This window comes from Aricia agestis, chromosome 9 (assembly GCF_905147365.1).
Source record: "Aricia agestis chromosome 9, ilAriAges1.1, whole genome shotgun sequence".
Lineage (NCBI taxonomy): Eukaryota > Metazoa > Arthropoda > Insecta > Lepidoptera > Lycaenidae > Aricia > Aricia agestis.
This window is the reverse complement of record NC_056414.1, coordinates 6,806,600-6,832,457: the sequence shown is the minus strand read 5'-3', so window position 1 is coordinate 6,832,457 and position 25,858 is coordinate 6,806,600. Positions and strand designations below refer to the sequence as shown.

Sequence of the window (25,858 nt, the reverse complement as noted above, 5' to 3'; positions counted from 1 at the left end):
GTTGCTTGTATAGGTCTACGATAGACCAACGTGGAGCAACCTAAACATGTAAAGATGAAATAAAAGTGCGAAATAACGTGTCCCTCAGCGATTATTCTGTAACATTTGTATCCCGCAAATGTGACAGCGTACACAATAATGTTGGGCTCGCGGTAATGGTGCGCCCTTGATTTATACTTATTTCTTTTATGTGCTGTAATGGCCTTCTTTAGTGTTTCTTTTTAGTTAAAGCTACAAGTCAACGCTTGTAGCGCCTATGATGTTTTCAGATTAAGTGAACCCGTAATACGGGTCGGCCGGAGTTTATATCGGTGATTTATTTTTATGGACCGTGTCAGCTGAATATTATGAGATCATTTTGAAGCGTGCTTCGGGGTTCGTCCTAATGATATTATCATTACCATTTCGCTATTGATCGACTGGTTTTATCTTACACTATTACAGTGGGTGAAGCCAAACGGGCGTAATTTGTGAGTTGCAGAATTTCGGTCGCGTAAATATCTTTTCATACAAATCATGACTGCCAGCCGAAATTCTGCGACTCACAACTCACAAGTTACGCTCGTTTGGCTTCACCCTAAATGTTTGATTAATGAAATAAATAATATCATAGCATTGAAATTATTTAGTACGGTAAGCGACTAAAAAGTATGTGAGTGGAAAGCCAAAGTGGCATTTAAAAAAGTTTACTACCATAGTTGCACTTCCAGTTGTTTATCTAAGGCCATGGGCGTAACCAGGATTTTAGCTATTCTTTTAAGGATTCTAGCTAGGCAGCATACCTGTATCGAGAAGACGGTCGGTCTGTAGTGCTAGCACGGCGACCGGCGGAAATGCGAAAGTATGGACAAACTGTGGAAATAAACCTAAGGTGCCGTTCCGATCTTTTTTCGTTCCGAAAAATTCAATTAAAATGCCACTTTATGACAGACTATAGTCACAAACTGTGGAGATAAACTTAAGGTGCCGTTCCGATCTTTTTTAGTTCCGAATAATTCAATTAAAAAGCCACTTTATGACAGACTATAGTTCTAAAAATTCAAATAATATCCTTCATTATGACATATACTATAGTGTGTCATAAAGTGGCATTTTAATTGAATTTTTCGGAACGAAAAAAGATCGGAACGGCACCTTAGGTTTATTTCCACAGTTTGTCCATACTTTCACATTTCCGCTGGTCGCCGTGCTAACACTACAGGTCACAACATAAAAACATAAAAATTGACTTTAATTTATCTGACTGAATATATATTTTGTTTCCAACACTTCATTTTGCGCAGTATAGGTAACACGTTTTTAATTCCCACTTGCCAGGAAAATTGACGTTCATTTTATCTTCCATGAGCGGCAGCCCATGTCTAAAGCTGATCAAAATTTAAAACTCGGAAACATTCTAAAATCAGCTTACCACATCGTCCTTGGTCCCAACGTGACGTAGCACAAAGTATATTCACACACTTTTGAGTCCTGACACGTTATAAATCAGGCGTGAAAAGTGAACGCGACACGATAAGAGGATGGAACAAAAGGGCTCCATAAATCGTTATAAACTACGCCCCTTGTCCCGAGTGTGCTGAAGTATGTCAGTGCATTGTTATTATAAATCCGACAGGCGCTTTGACGCGCTATCGGAGCTCGAACGTAGAAAATGCAGGCGCTTCCTTCAGATATTATCGCAATATTTTCTGTCCTGAATTAGCTGCCAGATATAAAAAATTATACTAATATTACAAATGAAAGTATGTTTGTCTAACCTCTACAGATTTTTTTTGGCACAAAAAGAATTTTTAGAATATTTTTAGATTGAAACCTGGGTATGGAGTTATGGACATACGATAGTGTTTTCATCCCGAAAAAAAGTGGGAGTATATTGTAACCATCCAACACAACATCGCTATACTTATAATAATCATTTATTGCTCTACCATTAATTTCGATAAACATTTCGAATATTGTTACTTTAAAAGGTTTTTGGTATCGGCTTGCAGTAAACGGTAAACAAAATAGTTTTCCACGTATCGCTCCCGGCGTGGAGTGATCAAAGTTATTTTGACTTTGTAAACGCATTGTGTAAATCTTTCGGTATATTGCCTCACGCCTGTACAGTTTATAACCATTTTCGTGCTATTTCGAGGTGCTAGTTTATATTGCGTCGACAAATTGGTTTGATTAGAAGTAACTGGACTATTGTAGGAAAATTAGCCGACTGATTTTCTAGCTATATGCGACAGAGGAGTATGGTTCCTGTTAGAGAAATCCCATATTGATGCTTTGGAAAATTTCTTTATTATTTCTTCATTTCGTGTTTCAACTTTTAATTTTTTTGATTTCATTTACTCTAAATGTTATTAAATATTAGTAGAAACAAATACAATAATAAATTAAAATTGATAAACTTAATTTGTGTGGTCAGTCCTTCTAGGTATACGCAAAGTCCGGTCTTTCTAGTGTTTATGGCGCTCACTTACATACCTTTTTTAAAAAAAAATTGTTTGAATAAAAGTTGTAGCTAATTTTGTGACGAACAACTTTCTAATTTATATTATTATGAAAAAATAATTTTTTGATCCATTAGCGCACTCTACTTTTTGTATTTTAAGTCGGATGACGTCACTCTAATGTCAAAACGTAAAAACTTTTTCATAAAACCAATAGTTTCCGAGAAAAAAGCATTTCAAATTTTTTTTATTAATTTTTTGGATTTATCAAAAACAGCAATTAGCGCGACCTTTTTCATTTTTCTGTGACCTCTTGACATGCCCCCCTAACGATTCATCACGTCAAATAACGGTATTTGGAGGGCACTTAATATTTCGTTACATATTGACTGAATCATACATTTTGTTAGCGTTTACGATAATCGCTTTCCACTTGTCTACTAGGGATCAGAAAAATTCGGACGCCCCGCCGGATCGCACTCTGTAATCTGTTCATACATTTTGTTGTAGACCCCGCATACTATCAGAATTCTGACGTGTCAAAATGTATGAGCGGGGCGGGGTGTCCAAATTTTTCTGATCAGGAATTCGGATAAATTAAACCTTCAAATAAAGAGGTATGCCTTTATGTTGTCGCCCTATAATTATATAAGTAATAGCCCTCATTCATCAGTCGTTGGGTTATTAACACCATATTAATTTTACTAAATATTTGATATCTTATTTCCTTTTTATAGACTACGTAAATATACTTCATTTACTCAATACTGAACTGGAAGGCACTTTTGGTGAGGAATTTCGAAAAGGAAATTCCTCGTTAAGGACCGGAAACGAATGGTATTTGATACAACGAAATCCCGAAAATGATGTTGATTTACTCTACTTCATCATGCAACATTAGGGTTGCCTCTTACCGGATATTCTGTTTTTGCTGTATTGTTTAAATTGTATATTTCACTCTCTATAATAATGTCTTGAGGTTTGTAAATGAATAGATGACGCCCGCAACTCCGTTTCACCAAAATTTGTTTATTGCGTTGGATCTGTAAATTTTTCGGGAATATAAAGTATCCTATGTCCTTTCCCGAGACTAGAAGTATGTCCGTACCAAATTTCAGCAAAATCAGTTCAGCGGACTTTCGCATGGATATGAATTTTAAGTACACATGCAGCATTTAGGTATTCTCTAAAGTATAAATCGTATGCTCACACTTAAAAACATCTTGATTCGTGGTAGATATTCAGTTCATAAGTTTCATCTATAAAGTATAAATAATAAATCTTAAATATCCGTAACTAATTTAACAAAAACTCATTGTCCTCATCTTAATATAACTATCACACCTCCATTCTAACAATAACGTCTATGAGAGGATGTTTATCACATTATATTAATACACTTTGATGATTTTCATAGCTATAGATAACAATGGACAACCCTAAAGAGAGGGCGGAGCGCACCGTTTTGTGAACAATTCTCACCCCCACTATTAGAAGCTGAACAGATACAAGAATTCTCAAGGAAGGTGACCTAGATTCGGGCAGAATTTACGAAGTGACAGCACCCGATATCCGTCCAGATATTTATTGCAATGTTGGTATTTATAGCGGAAATATCGAAACAATCCCGTACCGGATGTGGGTATTAGTGGACGATGAAATTATTTTAGCTATTGGAACATTAAAAATTGTCTGGGAAGATTAAGATCATGGTTGAATGAATGTACTTAATGCCGGCTCTTGATATAGGCGAACGCGTTGGCCAACGCGTCTGCAGACGCGTTGGCAGTGCGCTTGCAACGGCGTTTGTGAGTAATCCACACATAGGAAGGTCGTTCAGTATGCTTTGGATCGCGCCAATGTGCGGACGGATTCAAAATGGATGTTTAGTCGCTAACAGCTGCAGCTGTTTATTTATTCACAGCTTATAATTACTTTGTAAATGTGGACAAGAAAAAGTTTTTAAAGAGTATTCTGGAAATAAATAAATAAAAGGCGAGAAAACGTAACAAACAAAGAAATAAACTCACTTTTACATAATATTTTATAATATTAAAATAATATAAGTAATTATTTTATTACCTACTTATTATTTATTAAATTATTACATACAAAAATTATTGCATATTATAATAATTATCATAATTATAACTCCGGGCAAACTGATCGCGCGGCCTATGTGTGGATGGAGCGCGAAGCTTGCGACAAATGTCCTTTGATCTTTTGCCGACATTTCCGACCCGCGCGGCAAGCTCGCAGATGCGTCGGCCAACGTCTAAATACCTACGGCCAACGCGCGAACGCCCGTTCTACACATTGGGCCAACGCGTCTGCAGACGCGTTGGCCAACGCGTTCGCCTATATCAAGAGCCGGCATTAGAAGCAATTTTTAAGCGAAACTATGCTAAATAATAAAAAAAAAAACTTGAGAGGTGTCAAGGGACACCCGAATCGAACAAAGTTATTTTTTATGTTCAAAAACCTGTCATACATCTTTTGACGCCCAGGAATACTTACTATCAACGCCCTTTGCCCCTAACATGCAGGTACTAATAAAAAAGTGTCGAAGTCAAATCAAGGTCAAATATCGTTTTAGACAAAACGATATTTGATTTACGCAGAACGCGCGATAAGGAACTTCGTTCCAAAAATATTGATGATCATTATTGTTTAAAACTTGAAAAGATTAATCGCGTTATTCTGCGAATGCAATGAGTGAATGACAAACGTAAACGATTAGGCAAGAACTTTTTGTATCTTTTCTTTTGTTCTCTTCTTTTAACATAATGTTATAGTGTCAAGATCTCATGTCAAAAAGCATTCAAAATTGCCATTTCTCTATGCAAAATATAGAGACTAAGCTAAAAGCTTTTGCGAAAACTTCAGCTCCATATTAATGTTGTAATTTCCACGAATATATTTTCACCGTCAGCTGAACGCGAGGAAAGTTGGAACGACCGTCCGAAGACTCGTAAGGATGATGGGCTATCCGTAATGGAAGACGGTTGACCAAATTGCATTTTCTGAGACGTGACTCTCATTCCGAATGGTCGATGACCTTTATGTTTAATCGCCATGAAGATATACAGTTTTGGGGGTTCAGGAAAAGATAATATTATTACTTATGTTGGATTCTAGTAATCGACGAACAGGAAATTTTAACCATAGGCCATAATGTTTACCATAAACTTTGAACTTTGTTCGCATTTTTACTTTTTAAATGTATTCAGAACAATTTCAACAAGGTACATAAAACGCATAATACGAGTATCTATGAAAGTAAATACCCATTAATTTTTAATTACTTATTTACTATTTTAATTAATATACTTTTAAGCATTAAAATTGTTATTCTGATCTCTGATCTGAAATTGATATCTTGAATTAGACTCAATTTTGCAATGCTCCATACGGTCAATTCACATTAGTAGTTACTTAAATTGTCTTTTTTTTAAATATCCTATCTTCTTTCTCTAGAAGAAAAATGTTCCTATGAAAACACGAGTATAAAATTGCGTACTTTTGGTGATATATTTTACAACTGATAACACCATTTTTTTATGCAACGCGATGTAAAATATTTGTAAAAGACGGCTGGTCTTTGAATAAATGGTATCTCTATTTAACGGCAAGCAATAAAAACATGACTAATGGAAAAATAAAACTCGGGGCTTCGGACTCTTATGTTTTTTTTAACTAGACGTTCTGCGTGACTTCGCCCGCGTAAATTAGATATTTCACAGACAAATTACTCCACAAAAATAGCCTATGATCCTTCACGTGGTCTACTTCTTATTTTTGCCAAATAACAGAATAATTGCTCCAGTAGTTCGTGAGATAAGCCCTTTCAAATAACTTCCCCCGTTTTTCCACCTTTTCCTCTATTTCTTTGCTCTAAAATATAGCCTATACCTACTCTATAGCCTTCCTCGATAAATGGGCTATCTAGCACTGAAATAATTTAAAAAAATCGAACGAGTAGTTCCTGCGATAAGCGCGTTCAAATAAGCCCTTTCAAATAATTTCTCCCCGTTTTTTCCACATTTTCCTCTATTTCTTCACTCCTATTAGTCTTAGCGTGATAAAATATAGCCTTCCTCGATAAATGGGCTATCTAACATTGAAATAATTTTTCAAATCGAACCAGTAGTTCCTGAGACTAGCGCGTTCAAACAAACAAACAAACTCTTCCGCTTTATAATATTAATATGTATAGATATTCATTTACATCGCTACAATTCTAGACGATGTTTCCAGTTTCAATATCGTAGACTAGAGTGTCTCCGATGTGGCCTTAAAAATAAGGCCTTTCCATACGTTGTGGACGATCAATACAGTATTTTGAGAGCGAAGTCACCACTCTTCAAAGCATGTAGTGCCTGAGACAAGAGTTTAAATGCCTAAACGCAAGCGGCATTCTCGTAGCATCTCGTAGCATAGTCGGAGGGCGACTTACCCAAAAAAATCAAACATCGTCCTTCTCTCTTCACACTCACGCCCGTCTTTCATATTATGCCAGGTGAAAAAGGACGACGCGGAATCATCGCCAAATTAGTTTTTTCTTAATAACTTTATTAATATACAACATTTTAAAAATCCGCCAGGCAGTGTCTCAATGATAGAATTTTATACAATGTGTTTAACACATGTTAACTTAGTTTAATGCACGGATAAGGAAATACATGAAAAATTCGTGATTTTTAGGGTTCCAAAGGGTAAAACCGGGACCCTATTACTAAGACTTCGATATCTGTCCGTCTGTCCGTCTGTCTGTCTGTCTGTCTGTCTGTCTGTCTGTCTGTCTGTATGTCTCCAGGCTGTATCTCAAGAAGCGTTAGAGCTAGACTTCTGAAACTTTCACAGATTGTGTATATTTGTTGCCGCTATAACAAACTAAAAACAAAATAAATTAAATATTTAAGAGGGTCTCCCATACAACAAACATGATATTTTTGCTATTTTTTTATCATCTTAACATATCTATGTTAAGATGTACTAATCTACGTTACGATAATGAAACGATTCGGGGCTTATTTTCAAGTATAAAAATGAATTATAAAATCGACAATTTTGGGTTAGTCGCCCTCGTAACGAGTATTCATACTGTGGTAATTCAATGCCTGAATCCTGACGGTTCAGTCTTTAATGTAATACGAGTCTTGAGCAAATTCTATGAGCATCACGAGCGAGCTTAAAAGAATTTTCTTGTGATACTTAGCTGCTTCTTGACTTATTCAAAGGCTTGCATAATGTCCTTTAGTTTCTCGTGGGATCTTTTTACTGCTGTTGATTATCTACAATCGCTTATACTTTGTAAATAAATAGCACGACCATTATTTTAACAGTGAAGCTATATGGCATTTTTGTAAAATTCATCAAAAACTGAAAAAGTTAAGAGACACTTTTTCTACTACATAATTACAAAATCTTTTGCTCTTTCTGCCGTAGTTACATATATTTAAATAGGGAATTCAAAAATACGACGAAACGTTTCGAGAAAAGGTAGGTAGTGCCCTTGCGCGCTTCGCGTGGCTCATCTTGGCGGGGGCACTCCCGTGCCCCCAGATATTACGATAAGGTTGGAGCAGAAAGCGCTAGTAGTACATACAGTAATAATCCGACCAAAATCCGACATGTTGCACATCGTCGTTGCGCCTGCCAAATCCTGTATGTGTTTTTAAGTAATTTTTTTAGAGGTAAACAATAAACTATTTTATTTAATGGTGGTTGGACTTATCAATAAATTAAAAATGCAGTATGGTGGCAAATCTATTGATGTATGAACTAAGACCTGCAATTTATTCAATAAATTAATAAATCATTCAATAAAATAGTTTATTGTCTACCCCTGAAAATTTGACTAAAAACACATACAGGATTTGGCAGGCGCAACGACGACATGTCATATCAGAATATTGACAGACGCGTCAAACGAAACTATTTGTTTACTGTCAATGCTGGTGCTGACCTCTAGCGTGTAAACATTGCAGTGATATAGTATGCTATTCCAGTAAAATTAAAATTACCATGTTTTGCCATCAAAATCTTCAAGGTTGTTCTTAAATGCTGCTGCTTCTATCTTAACATGTCACAAATGCTGTTCTGTTGGTGAGTCTATAAAATAAATCTTAATATATATATTTCTTGTGTGCGTGTGTATGTGACTGAACTCCTCCTAAACGACTGGACCAATTTTGATGAAATTTTTTGTGTGTGTTCGTGGAGATTCGAGAATGGTTTAGATTTACAGTTTGGTCTACTGGAAAATGTTTTTTTCAATTAATTTCTTATTTATAAGGAGTTGTTGATTTTGGAATGTTTTACATTAGATCCGGCGGACGGCGCTATCATCGCATTCAATATTATTCTATTTCAATTTTAGTTTGTCCTGACAGATGGTGCTACGATTAATTTGAAAAAAATTTTGTTATTCAATTCATGTGCTGATTAAAATATTAAATCAATAACACATAGGCTACAATTTTAACCGACTTTCAAAATGGGGGAGGTGTTATGTTCGTTTTCTTATATTCAACGATTACTCCGCCGTTTGTTAACCGATTTTCAAGATTTTTCTTTTGGTATATAGGGTATCATCCCAATTTGGTATTATATTCAGAAAAGTGGTGATCTGATGAAGGATCCATAAGTAATCGAGGGAACTCCTCAAAACTTATAGGGAAACATATAGTGACTTCGGTTTCGTGAGAAGTATTCTAAGCATATGCTACCAACAAGTAAGATTTTGCACCGAGATATACCTGGTATACCGTGGTTCGGAAGGTGCTGAGAGAATTCCTGATTCTTTATAGATACAAGTTTGGGAGTTTCGGCGTTGTTTTAAGAACAGAAAGCATATGCTACTATGCAAATTACATTCTTCATCATCATCATCATCACTACCATATTATACCATTTCATAGTCTTTTAGATCGAGACTCGAGTTTGTCAAGCGATAATTTAAAAAAATCTATATCTACTTACCTAATATTATAAACCTGAAGAGTATGTTTGCTTGAACGCGTCAATCTCAGAAACTACAGGTCCGATTTAAAAACTTATCTCAGTGTTAGATAGATCATTTATCGAGTAAGACTCATCATTTATCGAGAAGGTTATATTATATTATTACTCTAAGACTAATACGACAGAAGAAACTCAGGAAAATGTGGGAAAAACGGGGGAAATATTTTTTATGGGAAAATGTACCTACGGATTCTGTAAAATTTCTAATTTACGCGGGCGAAGCCGCGCGGGACATCTAGTCTTATATATAAAATTCTCGTGTCACAATGTTAGGCCGCGTACTCCTCCGAAACGGCTTTACTGATTTTAACCAAATTTTATATGCATATTCAGTGGGTCTGAGAATCAGCTACTTTTATGGGTACTTTTATATTGTTATGTGAATTTGTTGAACAAGTAATAGTAAATTATTACTACTCGAGACTGACGGCGACCATTGTTTGTGCGACGGGATAGCGATGGACGTTGCCATGGTGACATACTTATTTAGTCACTTAAATAGAATAATACGGGCGAAATACTTTATATGGCAAAGAAACCGGGACAGTTAGTAAATAAATAAAATATTTTCTAAATCTTCTGAGTAATAAAACTCTTTTCTTTCAACAATTTACTGCAACAAGGTGTGGAAACTTGCAGGTGCAAGAGTGCGACTTTCGAGCTGTTGGAACAGAGTCAAAGTTTAATACTAGATGTAATAGTGAGTTGCTCCAACTTACCGTGCCGGCTTGGAGACATTTTTGCATATTTTAAAGATTTAAACTCAATTTGGTAGGTATTATCTTCTATATATAATTATCTATATATATACAAATGGATTTTCAATTGTGTTAGTATCGCTAAAACTCGAAAACGGCTGAACGGATTGGGCTGATTTTAGTCTTAAAATATTCGTAGAAGTCCAGGGAAGGTTTTAAAGTGACACAAAGTTCACCGGGACAGCTAGTGTTTAATATTGATTTTTGTAAAGTTACTTCTTGAATTGTCTTCTTTGTAAGCTGTACGATGATGTTATAGAGTGACCAATTTAGGAACTAATGCCGTCTTGTGAATTTTCACTGCATCGAAACCTGTTTTACAATGTCATCTAAGTATTAGTGATATCGTTCAAATGCAATACACAGCATTGATAGAACGAAGAAAGAAATTAGAAAAATGAAGTAAGTGTACAGGGCCTAGAGACAAGTGTCAAGCGATTATCGTAAACGCCAACAAAATGTATGGGATTTTTTTAATGTAATAAGGGGGCAAACGAGCAAGCGGGTCACCTGATGGAAAGCAACTTCCGTCGCCCATGGACACTCGCAGCATCAGAAGAGCTGCAGGTGCGTTGCCGGCCTTTTAAGAGGGAATTGGGTAATAGGAGAGAGTAGGGAAGGGAATAGGGGAGGGTAGGGAAGGAATAGGGGGGGGTAGGGAAGGGAAAAGAGTAGGGGATTGAGCCTCCGGTAAACCCGGTAAACTCACTCACTCGGCGAAACACAGCGCAATCGCTGTTTCACACCGGTTTTCTGTGAGCCCGTGGTATTTCTCCGGTCGAGCCGGCCCATTCGTGCCGAAGCATGGCTCTCCCACGTTACAAACTAATTTTGACTAATCGCTAGCGAAGCGATGACTTAATGTTATGTCAAATCGCATACATTTTGTTGGCGTTTACGGTAATCGCTTGCCTCTTGTAGGGCTGGTTTACTGCAATTTTCTTATGGATTAGAATAATGGCTTAGCTGAAAGATTAGAATAAGCATTGCTTTGACGTTAATTTCCTTCGACAGATTCCGGCCTACTTTGTCTAATTTGAAATTAATATCTCAACGTCGAGCGGGAGAGGTGGCGTTCACCAGCTTTATTTATGTTAAAATATCAACTAACCAACACTTCACTTCACTGATTGCAAATTGAATACCAATTCTACTTATTATATTCAGTAATGGTAAAGTATTTTGAGGATAAATACGGTTTTCCCGTGAAGCAAATTACGCTCCAACGTTACTTACTGTTATCACAAAACGTTTTATTATAATATAACGGAAAAAATAGTTACTACGTACACTAATTTATTAAGTCCCAATTTCACCAACGTCTGTTAGTGTTAACAGCTTGTTAAAATGTCATGCCTTCTCTTTCATTCATTTGAAAAACGAAAGAGGTAACGTGATACTAATTCGAGCATTAACTTTAACAGTCGTTGGTGAAATTGGGTCTAAGCCTTGTACATTTCAGTTGGTTAATTACAGTTTTGTCTAGGTTGTCAGTGTTTTAAATGTATTATTTTAAAATTAAATGCCTTATTTTACAAATTAACGCTATTAAGCTCATAACAAAGGGCGAACCTTTGATCTTTTTGAAAACAACGTAACATGAAAACACTTTGAAAATTCTCAGGGAACGCGGGCTGAAATTATGCAGATTTTTGCAAGCGGCTAAAAGAGGTTAGAACAATATTAAGCTACTGTATTAAATATTAACACCGTTCGCGTAACTATCAAAGTTTTTACCGAGCACCTTAAAACTTCAAACTATCCGGGGGCCGCGCTACTGATGAAATTTGAAATTAAAATGAGCCTGTTAATTTTCATTTTAAGTTTCCAGAACGAAAAATGTTGGTAATTCGTACAAAAATGCTGTACAAAAAGCCCGCCCCGGGAGTATAATGAGGGCATCGATCAATTATAAAACGTGGACAAGTTTTTGATTGAACGTAATTTGTGAGATCGAATGTTGCAAGATCCTAATTGTTCGAGCACGATTGGTGTATCGTTTGTCAAATGTCATGCAATAAGCATTAGGTCCCTTCTTGCGCGCTGACGATGCGCGTTTCTAATGCAATCGTCTTCTGCGCGTTTTCATCGCGTTTTGGCACATATAAAGTTTGAAACTTTAGGCTTCCTTGCGTTTGCTGAGCGTTCGACTTGCGTTTGTATCGATACAAACAAGCGTAAATAAACGCCGTGTGGGCGGGCCCTTAGGTGACGCGGTCTATTTTATATTATATGAAACGAAAATTTGGTTTACGTCCTGCGGGGCTAAAATGGTCACATTTAGCAATTCCTCTCAATCAATTCAGCAAATGAATTGTCAAAACTGTCAAACTGACGAATGTCAAATTAGTACGAATAAACTAGACATGAATTGCAAGCAGAGTGACCATTTTGCGAATTAAAAAAATGAATCATTCAGTATGTAACTCTCCAAAGCGACCATTTTAGCCCCGCTGCTTGATGAAATTTTTGCTCGAAATACTCGCCTACACTCTGAAGTACGAATATTATAAAATATTATGTAGGTATTGAAAAAAGACAATTCAAAAGTAGTGTTATTTTTTTTCAAATGAAAAGAAAATACAAAACGAAATAAAATACATCACTTTTAATTAATCTGTCTTTAAAATTTAATAGTTGATTTCCTACAAGTAGGTATAATAAAAACAATAAACAAAATATGATAATTATACTCGAAAAAAGGAACCTACGAATAATAAAAACGAGACGCGTTAGAAACATTTATAAACATTACCAAGACCCTAAACGGAACAAATTTTCGTTCAAAATCACTTCAGATCGCAGATTACGCGTTGTTTACTGATCTTATACACGGCTACCCAATTTGATTGATGGCCGCTGGAAAAAATCTAAAAGTGCTCAGACCCCTTTGATAGCAAAACATATTTCATGCCAGCGAGCTTTGTACGGACGATATCAGTCAGATGACGCCGCTTTTGCCATTCAGGGATGAAATGGATAGGAATTTGTGGAAGTTCCGAATCTGAAATTCGAATCGGATAAATAAAAGCTAGAATATTTTGGCTTAGAAGGATGATGTGTGTACTTTAAAGTCTTTTTTTGTTGGTGTTATTCAAAAGATTCTTGGAATATACAAGATGTTATGTAAACACCGTTATCTTTGAAACCATCAAATGAGCCCGTCAAAATGAACAATTTTTTCTATGAGAACAATAATTATGCTGGGAACGGAAAAAAATCCGTCTTTATACCCATACAAACTGCCGATTCGGGCATCCGTATGGGTATGAAGACGGCATTTTCTTTTCAGTTCCCAGCATTGTTCTCATAGAAAAAGTAGTTCATTTTGACGGGCTCATTTAATGGTTTCAAGGTGTTTACACTAACACACAGTATACTGTTTTAATAATGATTTCATTGCGTTTACAGTATACACACGCTTACATAATAATTGGCCTCCAAAAATATGACTTCCCCAGAACTGCAATATATCTATCATCAAAGTATAAAATATAGTCATGAGATCATGCTGTACTGCGTAACTTCTAGTATGTACCAGGGAGCCGAGAGGTCAGATTTTCCCACTTCGAATGTCGCTTCGAGTGCAACCTGCCAATATTATATTCTGACACACGTAAGAGGGACAGCTTGAGATCCAACCGACAGGTACGAGAATCGGTCCCCTGGCTACTCGTTTCTCTCACATCCATTCACGTAACAACTGCAATACTGGGCCCCATTTATACCAATATATTTTGTTTAGGTCCTTAAAAATAAACGAAGCAATCAATTCGAGCTGTAAGATAAATGACAGTCGTTAAACGGTCCACTGCAAAAAGCTAAATGAACTCCACATCGAGGACATTTTCCGTTCGAGCGATACATCGATTAGGATAATACCGGTTTATTGTAATCCACCGGATTACGATAAACCGGTATTCTAATATCGAGTGGAGTAGTGGATACCTTTGAGGAATCAGAGGGGTTGGGATTGAACTAAAGTGCTCTTTGCTCTCAGTCAGATAGTTTAGAAGTTTTTTATATAGTTTCAGATAGTTTGGACAAATTGCCTATGACTTTCGAAACACCATTTCCCCAAATACTGATAATTTTTATTTAGCAAATTCGTTATACGTCCACTTGTACGTTGAAGAAAAATATCGTGAAAACTCGCACATGATTGGTCCTGGATATTGTATCAATGACCAGTTAGTTCATTTACCTTTCCTTTTGGAGTAGGCTGACTATAATGTTATAGCGAGAATGCCGTATCTGCTTGACAACCATAAGCTTTGTCCACTTTCACACCACACTTTCTGTTCGTCAGGGGCATACGTTATAGCGCAGTCAACAGCGAACGTGAGGCATGCCCGCGACGCATGCCCTCTGACCATATCCAAGACTTCAAAAATGACAATATTGGCGTTGCGTTCCTTGACGCATTTCAATTATTTAATGCTCCAATATGAATATGTTGATGACGAAAATTAAATAGACATAGCTATTCAGATATTTTAAAAATTATGTTTTGATTTAGGAACTACACTATTAAAAGAAAACTACGTATAGCTAATTCGATCGGGGAATACCTAAAGCATTTTTTAGTGCTCTTCTACATGCATTTCGTAATATTTCTAATTATGTGTTACTTATTTAGGATTTACTAAGGGTCGATCCACAACGGATGCTGGTATAGGACTCCTTTGCAGTATTTTTGAGGCTTGGGAGGAGTCGCAGGATGCCTTAGGTGTTTTTTGCGATCTCTCCAAAGCCTTCGATTGTGTTGAGCATGCTACATTGATCAGGAAATTGCGCCACTACGGAATTAAAGACTCTGCTCTCAGCCTTTTGACTTCTTACCTTAAAAATAGGACTCAAAGGGTTGAGGTTAATAGTAAAAGGTCCAAAGGAACCAAAATAGAATTAGGTGTCCCACAGGGATCTATATTAGGCCCATTTCTTTTTCTCATCTATATAAATGACTTACCTTATCTACTTAAGGATAATAATAATGAGATAGTGCTTTTTGCTGATGACACTTCACTTATTTTTAAAGTGAAGCGACAACAGTCGAACTACGACGAGGTAAACAGTGCTCTCTCAAAAATAGTACATTGGTTTAATGTTAATAACTTACTTTTAAATTCTAGTAAAACAAAATGTATAAAGTTTACTTTGCCCAATGTTAGGCAAGTCCAAACCAATGTAGTATTAAATGATGAGAAGATGAATTTGGTAGACAACACTGTATTCTTAGGTATTACACTTGATAGTAAATTACAGTGGGGTCCTCACATTGTTAATCTTGCAGGTAGGCTCAGTTCTGCAGCATATGCAGTCAGAAAAATTAGGGAAATTTCTGACGAAGATACGGCACGATTAGTATATTTTAGTTATTTTCATAGTAGGATGTCATATGGAATCCTTTTATGGGGAAACGCTGCCGACATTAATACAATATTTGTGCTGCAGAAGCGAGCCATACGTTCTATTTATAAAATGTCTGCTTTAGAATCTCTGAGAGATAAATTTAAAGAAATTGGTATTCTAACTGTTGCTTCTCAATACATTTTGGATAATGTAATATATGTTAGAAAAAATATAAGTAAATTTAAAGTTAAAAGTGACATTCACTCTAGGAATACTAGAAATAAGCACAAGCTAGATATGCCGGTGATCAGACTTAGTAAAGTCAGTAAATCTTTTAAAGGTCAATGTATACGCCTTTACAACAAAATCCCAGAAAACGTTCAAAATCTTTCCATTAATAAATTTAAAAAAGTAGTTAAAGAACGTTTGTGTGCCAAAGCCTATTATAAGGTCAATGATTTCATAAACGATGGCACACCTTGGGAGTAGGATGGCTTCTTGCAAGGCTACTTCTTCATTATTATAGGACTTACAATTATGTATGTGGATATTGTATATAATATTTAGTTACAAAATTGTAAACTTTATTTTAAAAGATTAATTTTTTTCTCACTTTTTTTGGTAAAAAAGTGGGCCCCGTGCGAGTTTCTTACGCCGGTTCTTCTCGCCGGGTTAGTTCCCGAACCGGTGGTAGGCATCATGTAGGACTTTCTGAAAACATTTATTTTAAATTTATTCAGAAATAAAACAATTTTGATTTGATTTGATTTGATTTGATTTATTAATGATGTTATTTTTATTCAATTATAAAATATTCTTTTAATTATTCATTTATAGTATGATGTTATTAAAATTTATCGGTAGGTAATAACTTTAACGACTGTGTCAACGTTACGTCGTTGGTTTAAATATGGCATTAATTTAATTGGCACGAAATAATGTATTGCTGTTTAACCGAATAGAGCACGATGAATAACTAAATGACCTACAGCTCTATAGTCTATAGTTAATGTAGTCTGAAGCTCTATAATATTAATAATATAGTTAATGTAGTCTGAAGCTCTAGAGCAGGGGTCACCAATTAGTTTCGCTCGGGGTCCATTTTCAGGAATGAAGCTGACCTTCGCACACGCTACACATTTCGCACATTTTATAAAAAATATTTATTAAACAAAAGTAAGTAATTACGGAAATTACAAAGATCTGATGTTTGAAGTGAAACTGGTGCAAGCTATTGATATTAAGAGGAGTCCACACCGTCCTTTTTTCCATACAAACGTTGTCCCCTGTTTCCTCCCTGGATAATGCTAGTAGAGTTATAACTTTTTTCCTGAATACAATGTCCCTATGTTTTCTTTTTTTTCATAATTTAATTATTAAATAAGATATAAACGTTCAAAAACCCAAAAAAATGGCCAGATTTTCCGCTGTGTTCAAACATTCAGAAAACAGATTTGGCTAGATTATACAAAAAAAAATAAAACATAGGAACACAGCTCAAGCCTTTCTTTAATCTTTAATGAAAAAAGTACTTAAATCGGTTAAGTTTTGGAGAAGGAATCAGGGGACAACGAATCGTTGATTTTCTGGATTTTCTGCAGTTGTCTCTATCGAGTTCTGCGGTATAAGCTTGAGGTAAGGGAGACAGCTATAGATATTACACGTACTGTTTTTTAATTTCTCTAGCCCCTGGTGTATCCTCTTAAGAGGAGTCCACACCGCCGTTTTTCCATACAAACGTTGTCCCCTGTTTCCTCCCTGGATAATGCCGGTAGAGTTATGATTTTTTTTCTGAATATCTATGGCCACTATTAGCATGTCCCTATGTTTTCTTTTTTTAATAATTTTATTATTAAAAAGATAAGAACGTCCAAAAACCCAAAAAAATTTTACTCTGTGTTCAAACACCCAGAAAACAAAACTGGCTAAAATATACAAAAAAAAAAAAAACATTGGAACACAGCTCAAGCCTTGCTTTAATTCCTAATGAAAAAAGTACTTAAATCGGTTAAGTTTTGGAGAAGGAATCAGCGGACAACGAATCGAAGATTTTCTGTTCTTTTATTAGAACTTTTGTCGTTTTGTCTCTATCGCGCTCTGCGGTGGGAGACTTGAGATTGGTGAGACAGCAATACATTTTCATATACCTATTTTCAATTTCTCTCGCCCCTGGTGTATCCTCTTAAATCTTGAAGATGTTTACAGTAAGTCAAGACCGAAATTTATTTTTAACGAAGTTCATTTTCGAAAATGCTCGGTCTGTACACAATGGGTCAGCGGTTCGGATGAGGACCGCGGTCCGCCATTTGGTGACCCCTGCTTTTGTTGAGTTTATGTAGTCTGAAGTTTGTTATCGCTGATGAATCAGTTATTCAGGTAATAGGTCATATTATTACTGTAGTATTTTCACGCTAGAGGCAGCGCCAGCATTGACAGTAACAAAGTAGTCGACGACCTCTGTGGCTCAGTGGTGAGCGCGTCGGTAGCTCAAGCCGGGGGTCGCGGGTTCGAATCCCGCCGACGGAACACAAAGTTTTCAATGTTCCCGGGTCTGGATGTGTATTAAATATGTGTATGATATAATAAAAATCTTAAATATATGTATAGTATAAAAGTATTAAATATATTTCCGTTGTCTGGTACCTGTAACACAAGTCCTTTAGGTACTTAGCACGGGGCCAGACTGACGTGGTGTGAAGCGTCCATAGATATTATTATTATAAAGTTTAGTTCGACGTTTCACAACGTTTCTGTTAATATTCTGATATGACGTGTGCAGCATGTCGGATTTTGTTCGGATTATTTACTTTATGTGCTAGCACTTCCTGTTCCGACCTTTGAGTAAGTACTCCCTTTAATATTGACGCAATTCAATATTTTTACCGGCTGCTGTTAGTTACTGTCAAAAACGTACTTTTTGCTTTGTCAAAGTATCAGAGGGGCTAAAATGGTAACATTTAGCAATTCCTCTCAATCAATTCAGCAAATGAATTGTCAAAACTGTCAAACTGACAAATGTCAAATCAGTACAAAAATACAGAAATGAATTGCAATAGCAGTTGCTTTTTTGCGATTTTAGAAAAACTTTTTTTATAAACTTATTTTAGAAACACGATTTTAGACAACAAGACAGATGAGCATAACATAATATTATTATTACTAGGTAGTTATTACCAGTATTTTTTCAAAAACGAACAAAAAACCGTTGCATGTTTTGAATATTGATCTGTCAGTTTTAAGTGAACCATAAATCCTCACATAAATCATTTCGAAACCGTACATAATAATTTTTCACCTGTCACAGATAATACATTTACTTAATGAATTCCCGACAAACGGGGTGAAAAGCAATTACTCGGCCACACTGCCACGTCACTGTCATACGCCAGCTATTCCGGTGCAAGCAATAATTCCTTGTGCTGTAATATGAGGCTGTCTCACACACGCTTTTGTTAATTACTTGTGGTGTATGCATGAATTCTACTAAGTAAAAATGAAATAAGGTATCCTCAGCCATAAGCCCGGCCGCACATTATCCGAATTTCTGATCAGAAAAATTAGCCCCGCTCATATATTTTGACACGTAAGAAATTCTGATAGTAAGCGGGGTCTACAACAAAATGTATGAACAGAGTGCGTTCCGGCGGGCGTCCGAATTTTTCTGATCAGAAATTTCGGATAATGTGCAGCCGGGCTTCAGGTCAAACTTTTTAGTCTAGAATCTATATGAAAAATACTCGCACTGTATACAGTTAACTTAAAAAAATAACTCTTGCAAAGACACAGGTACTATAGATTCATGCCAAGAGTATGCAAAATACGATACTTATCGCGTCGACTAAAAATATATGTCACTTCATTGTCAATCGCAGTTTGTATAGAAAACGATGACATGACGTGACAAATTCTTTGAACAGAATGACAGATATGGACAGTAAGTAGGAACCATAGACATAATATATACTGTCGTATATGTCTATGGTAGGAACCTACGATCTACCGATCGATATTTCGGAATGGCAGAACTACTCATAAACTTAAAAATTAATAAAAATAAACTTTAAAGTCTATATTTTATTAGGTCTTCTTATGGTAACTTAACAATCTATTACTAATTACAAAATACAAAATCTTAACCGTATTTCCTTAATAGTGCTTAAAGCGGGACGTCGATGTACAGTGTACATGATTGCATTCCTATCAAGTTCGCGTAGCTCTTACATTTTGATAATCTTCAATCAATTATATGAAAAGCATTCAAACATCAATCAATTCTGATGAAATGAGCTTCTCAGTAAGAGAAAAGGGTTACAGTTATGAGTAAAACGCACTTATCTTTATTTTCAAATGTTTCTCTCAAAGTTTTTGTCTCGACCAGAACCGCGAGGATGCTGCGACACCTGCAGGGTGATGTCCTGACTGACGTCTGACGTCGTCGTCGTACTGTTGATAGTGCTGTTGGTCGCCGACCAGCGGTTCAGGCGGACGCGGCTGAACCTGAAATGCGTTTATATTTATTACTTGTTTACAATGATAGCATAATAATGTCTCCAACGCCAGTTTCGGTGACCCGTGACGGTGACCGGTTTTAATAAAACCGGTTTCAAAATTACTTCTGCTTATAAGCAGAAGTAATTTTGAAGTGATAGCGAAAACGTGAAAAAAAGTGACGTGGTAGAGCCATGTTTCGGCACGTATGGGTCAGCTCGACCGAAGAAATACCACGGGCTCACAGAAAATCGGCGTGAAACAGCGCTTGCGCTGTGTTTCGCCGAGTGAGTGAGTTTACCGGAGGCCCAATTCCCTACGGCCTATCCTATTCCCTTCCCTTCCCATCCCTACCCTCCCCTATTACCCTACTCCTTCTTAAAAGGCCGGCAACGCACCTGCAGCTCTTCGGATGCTGCGAGTGTCCATGGGCGACGGAAGTTGCTTTCCATCAGGTGACCCGTTTGCTCGATTGCGTTTGCGTTTATTTCATAAAAAAAAAAAACAGTGCAAGAGATACTCACTTTGCTTGGAGGTCCTTGTAAATTTTCATTCTGAGTACAAATATAAGGAATATGAAAAAGCCGATGAGAAGATTGTACATGTCGGTGACCCACCACCCGTTGAGCTGAGGGTAGAATGAACTGATGACTTCGAGAAGCCAGTTCACCCCCATTATCAATGACAGTTTGATGTAGAGGACGAACCTGGAACGAAACAACATTTTTTGAACTTCGATTTAATTGAAACACTTACGTAATGAAAAAGAGTCGTGGGCCGTGGTATACATGAAATTTTAGCAAATGAATTATGGTAATTGACCATGCACTACTACACAACTGATTGGATAAGTTAATTGGATAAATTTTCAAAAATGTTATAAATCCTCAAACTTAACTCTGAACTTATGACAACGATACACATGCACAATTCAGTCTTCATTCCGAACCGTGTGCTCCGAGCCGTGTGTCAGTCACGGACAGAACAGATATGAATGAACAAGAAGTGTGGTGATACGGCAATAATCAGCACACTTCTAATCGTATACGATACAACTATAGTCTTAACAATTATGTAGAGTAAGCCTAGGTACCTAAGTTTGTGAGCGCGATGGGCCGCGGCGTTGCCGGACGCAGGAGAGCGCACCACTGCCGTGGCGCGGCTCACTCGCCAGATGTTGAACACGGTCAGCAGGAAGAACACCCAGTTGCATATTATCAGTATCAGAATGGGCAGATACAAGTACACAAATTTTTGACCCTCTGCAAGTAAAAACACCAAAAGTTGATAAAAAAAAAAAAAAACAACGGTCACATACATTAAGAGTTAAAGATCAGAATTAACCACTATAGAAATCAGTGTACTTGCTACAATAGGATACATAATACAGCTGATGCTTCTTAGCAATGCAGATTAGCTTGTATTTTAAGCCTCAGTTTTAATGATAAGATAATAGAATTGAAATACCCATTAAAAAGCATCCCCTATCGTTTATCAGCGGTTTTATAATCCAAGGTTTGTCAGAGAAGTCGGCGTATTGCATCATGAGCATCATGGCGGTCAGCGCCAGCGGCACTCCCCACGCGTACAGACAGTACATCGCGAACTTGAAGTTCTCCCCGGTTCGGTGCACGCGTGCTTTCGCGTAACTCCTGTGGAGTTAAATTCATTTTAAGGATGTGATCTAGCTTGTACAGTTGCAAACCTTTGTGCCAAAAGTGCTAACACTCTTCACTATCTAGATCGCTCGGTGAAATTCGTATCACTTTCTTCCGTTTTTGTGAACTTTCCCTGGACTTCTAGAACATTTTAAGACTAAAATTAGCTATATCGGTCTAGCAGCTTTCTCAGTTATAGCGAGACTAACAAAATTAAAAAAATATTTTTATTTTATAGATATCTGAATGACCGAGCTTTGTTTGATAAAAAACGTGTTAAAAATGAGCCTCCAATATTACTTTTTGTAACAAAAGAAGAAACATGAAAAAAAGCGGTTAATAAAACTTCACCTGGCCCGAGTTTTGAACCCGACCCCTCTTAATTCAAGACTGCCACACCTACCATCGACTTACCAGCTGAACTGATCTGGCTAGTTTTAGACTTGAATTATTCTTGGATGTCCAGGGAAGATGAGAAAATATCTTAGGAGGGAATTGATGCAAAGTTCTCTGAGTCATCTAGTTATTATTATTTATACCTAGTTACTATAATTTAAGTTCTACCACAGAATATATATTAGTAGTACCAAATTCTACTCACCGAAACGTCCAAAATATGTCGTAAGACATAACGTTCATCCAACAAAAGCTTGACAAAAAACTGTCATATACGATTGCAGCTGAAATGGAATAGTAAAATATGTATAATAATATGTTGAGTAAAGTACTAGTCCCTTTCATCTTCATAAAAAGCCAAACAAACAAAACAACAGAAAGCAGAGAAAATGAGATAAGAGTGTATCTAATGTAAAATATCTTTATTTAACTTACTCAGAATTACACAGGAGATAGGCGGCAAGAAAGATAAAATTTGTATCATACTGAGGGAGATGAATGCGATTATTTGACTTAATACGTAGGCCATAAGTATCTTCCCTGGTAGGTTCCGCAGGTCGGGTAGAAGCGCATACACCACAAGTACCAACATCAGAAAAAATGACGAAACAAACATTGCTGAAAAATAAAAACCTATTATTATCTATTTTTATACTTTGAATTACCTTACCACTTTACAGTACAATAATAATATTATAACTGCACTTACAGAGTAATCGTTCGTAAATTGAGTACTATCAGGGACATTGATTCCTAAGCAAGTGGTGGGTGTATTTTGGTCGGGTCAACACTAACAATTTTCTTCCACTACCTTACCTACATTACAATCAATAACATTGGCTATTGCAAGTCAATGATTGACAAAACCCGACCAAATAACATAGGTCCGACCACTGACTACAATTATTAATTTCTTTAGTACCTAGTTTTGAAAACACGTCGTGTTTTTGGTTACTTACCATATACGTATATCGTGTTATCTGTTTCCGGAAGTGACAAAAGTAGAACATAGAAGTCGTAATCAGTATCCACGAAATCAACGCAATAGTTATCAGTACCATAAATAGTCCATCTCTCGTAAGCGTTCGGACTTTCCAGTTGAAGCTTCCCGTCCTATAAACAGTTTAAATAAGGAATAATTTTAGGTTGTATTTTTTTATTATTAATTAAAAGCTTTTATTTAACTTGCTCTGTATATATGTAAGTATGTATGTTCGGGTGAAATCTTGGACTCAATTTTGAAGTAGATATATTTAACCGATTGAGCTGAAATTTTGCATACACGTTTAGTTTGGAAGACAATGCACGATAGGGTATGTGACATCACTCTAAATCTGGTGATCGTTTACTATTTTTGTTTGTGAAATGTTACTATTTCTGGTGATCAGTTAATTGTAAGCCAAAAATAATTGGGCTTGATATAGGCTTGATACTATATCCAAGGTAAGGTAAACCTTCAGAACTGAATACCTCCCAAAGTAACAGCGACCAAAACTCAATAGCTGCTGGTCGTTTTATGGTAAGAAAATGCCAATTAAAAATAAAAATATGGTATCTATTAATAAACAACTTGCCGTTCCGAGGTATGTTCTTGATTGTGGTAATTTGGACGAAGATATACCGTTCATCTTGAATTCATCACTTGCATTGGAAAAAAACGATGGTATAACAACAAAAGCCTCCGTAAATTTTGTATCCACTTTTTCACCGTAAATCTTGTTGCTGTACAGTTGTACAGTCGAGAAGTCATAAACAACATCATGGATATTACAACTACACACATAGGTTTCACTGTCACACTGCAAATACTCTCCTTCCGCGCAGCATCTGTTAATACAGGTCTTGCTGGCACATATTATGGCACTTTCGGTTTGGTCAACGTAGCTGACGGGGCTAGACGAATCCGCAGCGCTAACAGTTAAGTCTAATCGTGGCCACAAAGTAAAAATTACAACGAACAATATCATTTTAATACACACGGACTATCTTTTAGTATGTGTTCCTAATAAAGAGAGGAAAACCACTGAACTAAATCTTGTAACTGTGAACATAAATAACAATATTATGTACCATGACCACAGAGTATTCCTATTTCTATGTAATTAATATAAGGATAATAGCAATATTGTTCCTTCTGAAGCTAATCAACTAACGGTTTTTGTTACAAATAAATAATTATGATTCATTCAACGCGGAGTAACCCCACCTCACTCGTCATCGACATAACTGGACAGTCCGTACTCAGTAGTTGTATATTATTCACAGATAGTTCAGTACTTACTCAGCTATGAACTCCATCAATCGGCGATCTGTTGTGAAAAACTAAAGATACTAAAAATACCCCTTCTACCAGCTAAAAGGTTGCTTCTGGAAATGTGAAAAAAATCAAGGGAGTGGAAAATATGCTGAAGTTAAAAGGAAAACTGTCACGGCTAAGAAGACTTCAAAAGTTATTTAGTAATAGTCAACCAACTAAAAAAAATGTATTCGGCGAAGTATAAAGGAACTTTACGTTCAAATTCCTTTGAACGGAACTGAGATGATGTTGTTAGTAGTGTAAAACTCGTTATAAATGTACATTTACAATACAAAAATTATCAGAAACTAAGGGTCAATTTATATTAGCGCAGAGTCGAAGCGCGTCGAAGCGAATTATTAAAACTGAACATTACAAATTCAACCTTAACTCCAAAGCGTTAACGCACTTTATTACTTCTGAGAATTTAAAAAGGCGCACGCATCCGCGCGAATTCGCGTGACTGCGCCCGACCAACGCTGATTGGCCTCGCAGAAGAAATGTATGCGTTACCCTCTCGAGTTAAGGTTGAATTTTCTGTGTTCAGTTCTTGGGAATTCGCTTCGCTTCGCTTCGACTCTGCGCCATTATAAATTGTCCGGAACGGTACGGAACCCTATATAAATTATATTGCGCGTGGCCCGATACGCACATGGCCGCAAGTTATTAATAATTTTCACTTACAATGACACTCTGCTAATTGGTCTCATTGTGGTTATGTATGTATGTGTGTATTTGTATGACGAGCGTAAGGCCCAATTTCACCAACGTCAGTTAGTGTTAACAGCTTATTAAAATATCATGTCTTCTCTTTCATTCATATGAAACACGAAAGAGGTAACGTGATACTAATTCGAGCATTAACTTTAACAGTCGTTGGTGAAATTGAGTCTGAGTATACTTATTATAATTGTTTGGCAAAGCTGTGGCAACGGTTTGCAGGATTTTAGATTGAGAGGTGTCGTTAGATTGGTCTTTGCTGTGTGAGTGGCACTGAGTATATCAAAATGCATTTCTTTTTTTAATACGATGCCGTTTTTAAGTTGCTTCATCAGTTCTTGTTTAATTGTAGCTAAATTCATTATCAATGACATGACGTGGCGGCGTGAGTCCCTTCGCTTATCCCTCACCGCTAACCACATCCGACGCAGAGCGTAATCATTTTTTTAGAACAAACATATTTTTACCAGATGACGTTCGCAACTCTGTTGCGTCAAAACTCGTTATTTGTGTGGGTACCGTACTTTTTTCAGGGGTAAAATACATAATATGTCCTTTCTCGGGACTAAAAGTATCTCCATACCAAATTTCAGCAAACGTGGTTCAGCGGTTTGGATGCGAAGAGGTAACAGACAGACACATTTTCGCATTTATAATATTGAGTGTGGATATAGAAATATTCATTAAAAATGCAATAAAAATAGTAGATTTTTGGATTCTCCT

At 36.5% G+C, this 25,858-nt stretch overlaps 2 protein-coding genes across 11 annotated transcripts in view; one reads left to right on the top strand and one right to left on the bottom strand.

Annotated features, from left to right (window-relative positions):
* LOC121730503 (very low-density lipoprotein receptor) overlaps positions 1–25,858 on the top strand; it is a 326,868-nt gene that overhangs the window by 48,003 nt on the left and 253,007 nt on the right. The gene's annotated exons all lie outside the window — the stretch shown is intronic.
* On the bottom strand, positions 19,839–24,210 carry LOC121730505 (G-protein coupled receptor Mth2-like). The gene is made up of 8 exons (XM_042119577.1): positions 23,694–24,210; positions 23,079–23,232; positions 22,555–22,737; positions 22,325–22,403; positions 21,533–21,717; positions 21,159–21,327; positions 20,590–20,772; positions 19,839–20,074 (listed from the first exon to the last, which is right to left on the bottom strand). The coding sequence occupies exons 1-8, from the start codon at positions 24,084–24,086 to the stop codon at positions 19,921–19,923; spliced, it is 1,500 nt and encodes a 499-aa protein (XP_041975511.1). The 5' UTR covers positions 24,087–24,210; the 3' UTR covers positions 19,839–19,920.

Coding starts and splice junctions, on each gene's coding strand:
- LOC121730505 (XM_042119577.1), bottom strand. CDS start 24,086: ATGATATTGTTCGTTGTAATTTTTACTTTGTGGCCACGATTAGACTTA. Junction 22,404..22,554: donor TATCTCCTGTGTAATTCTGA/GTAAGTTAAATA, acceptor ATTCCATTTCAG/CTGCAATCGTATATGACAGT. Junction 21,718..22,324: donor GACATATTTTGGACGTTTCG/GTGAGTAGAATT, acceptor TTAACTCCACAG/GAGTTACGCGAAAGCACGCG.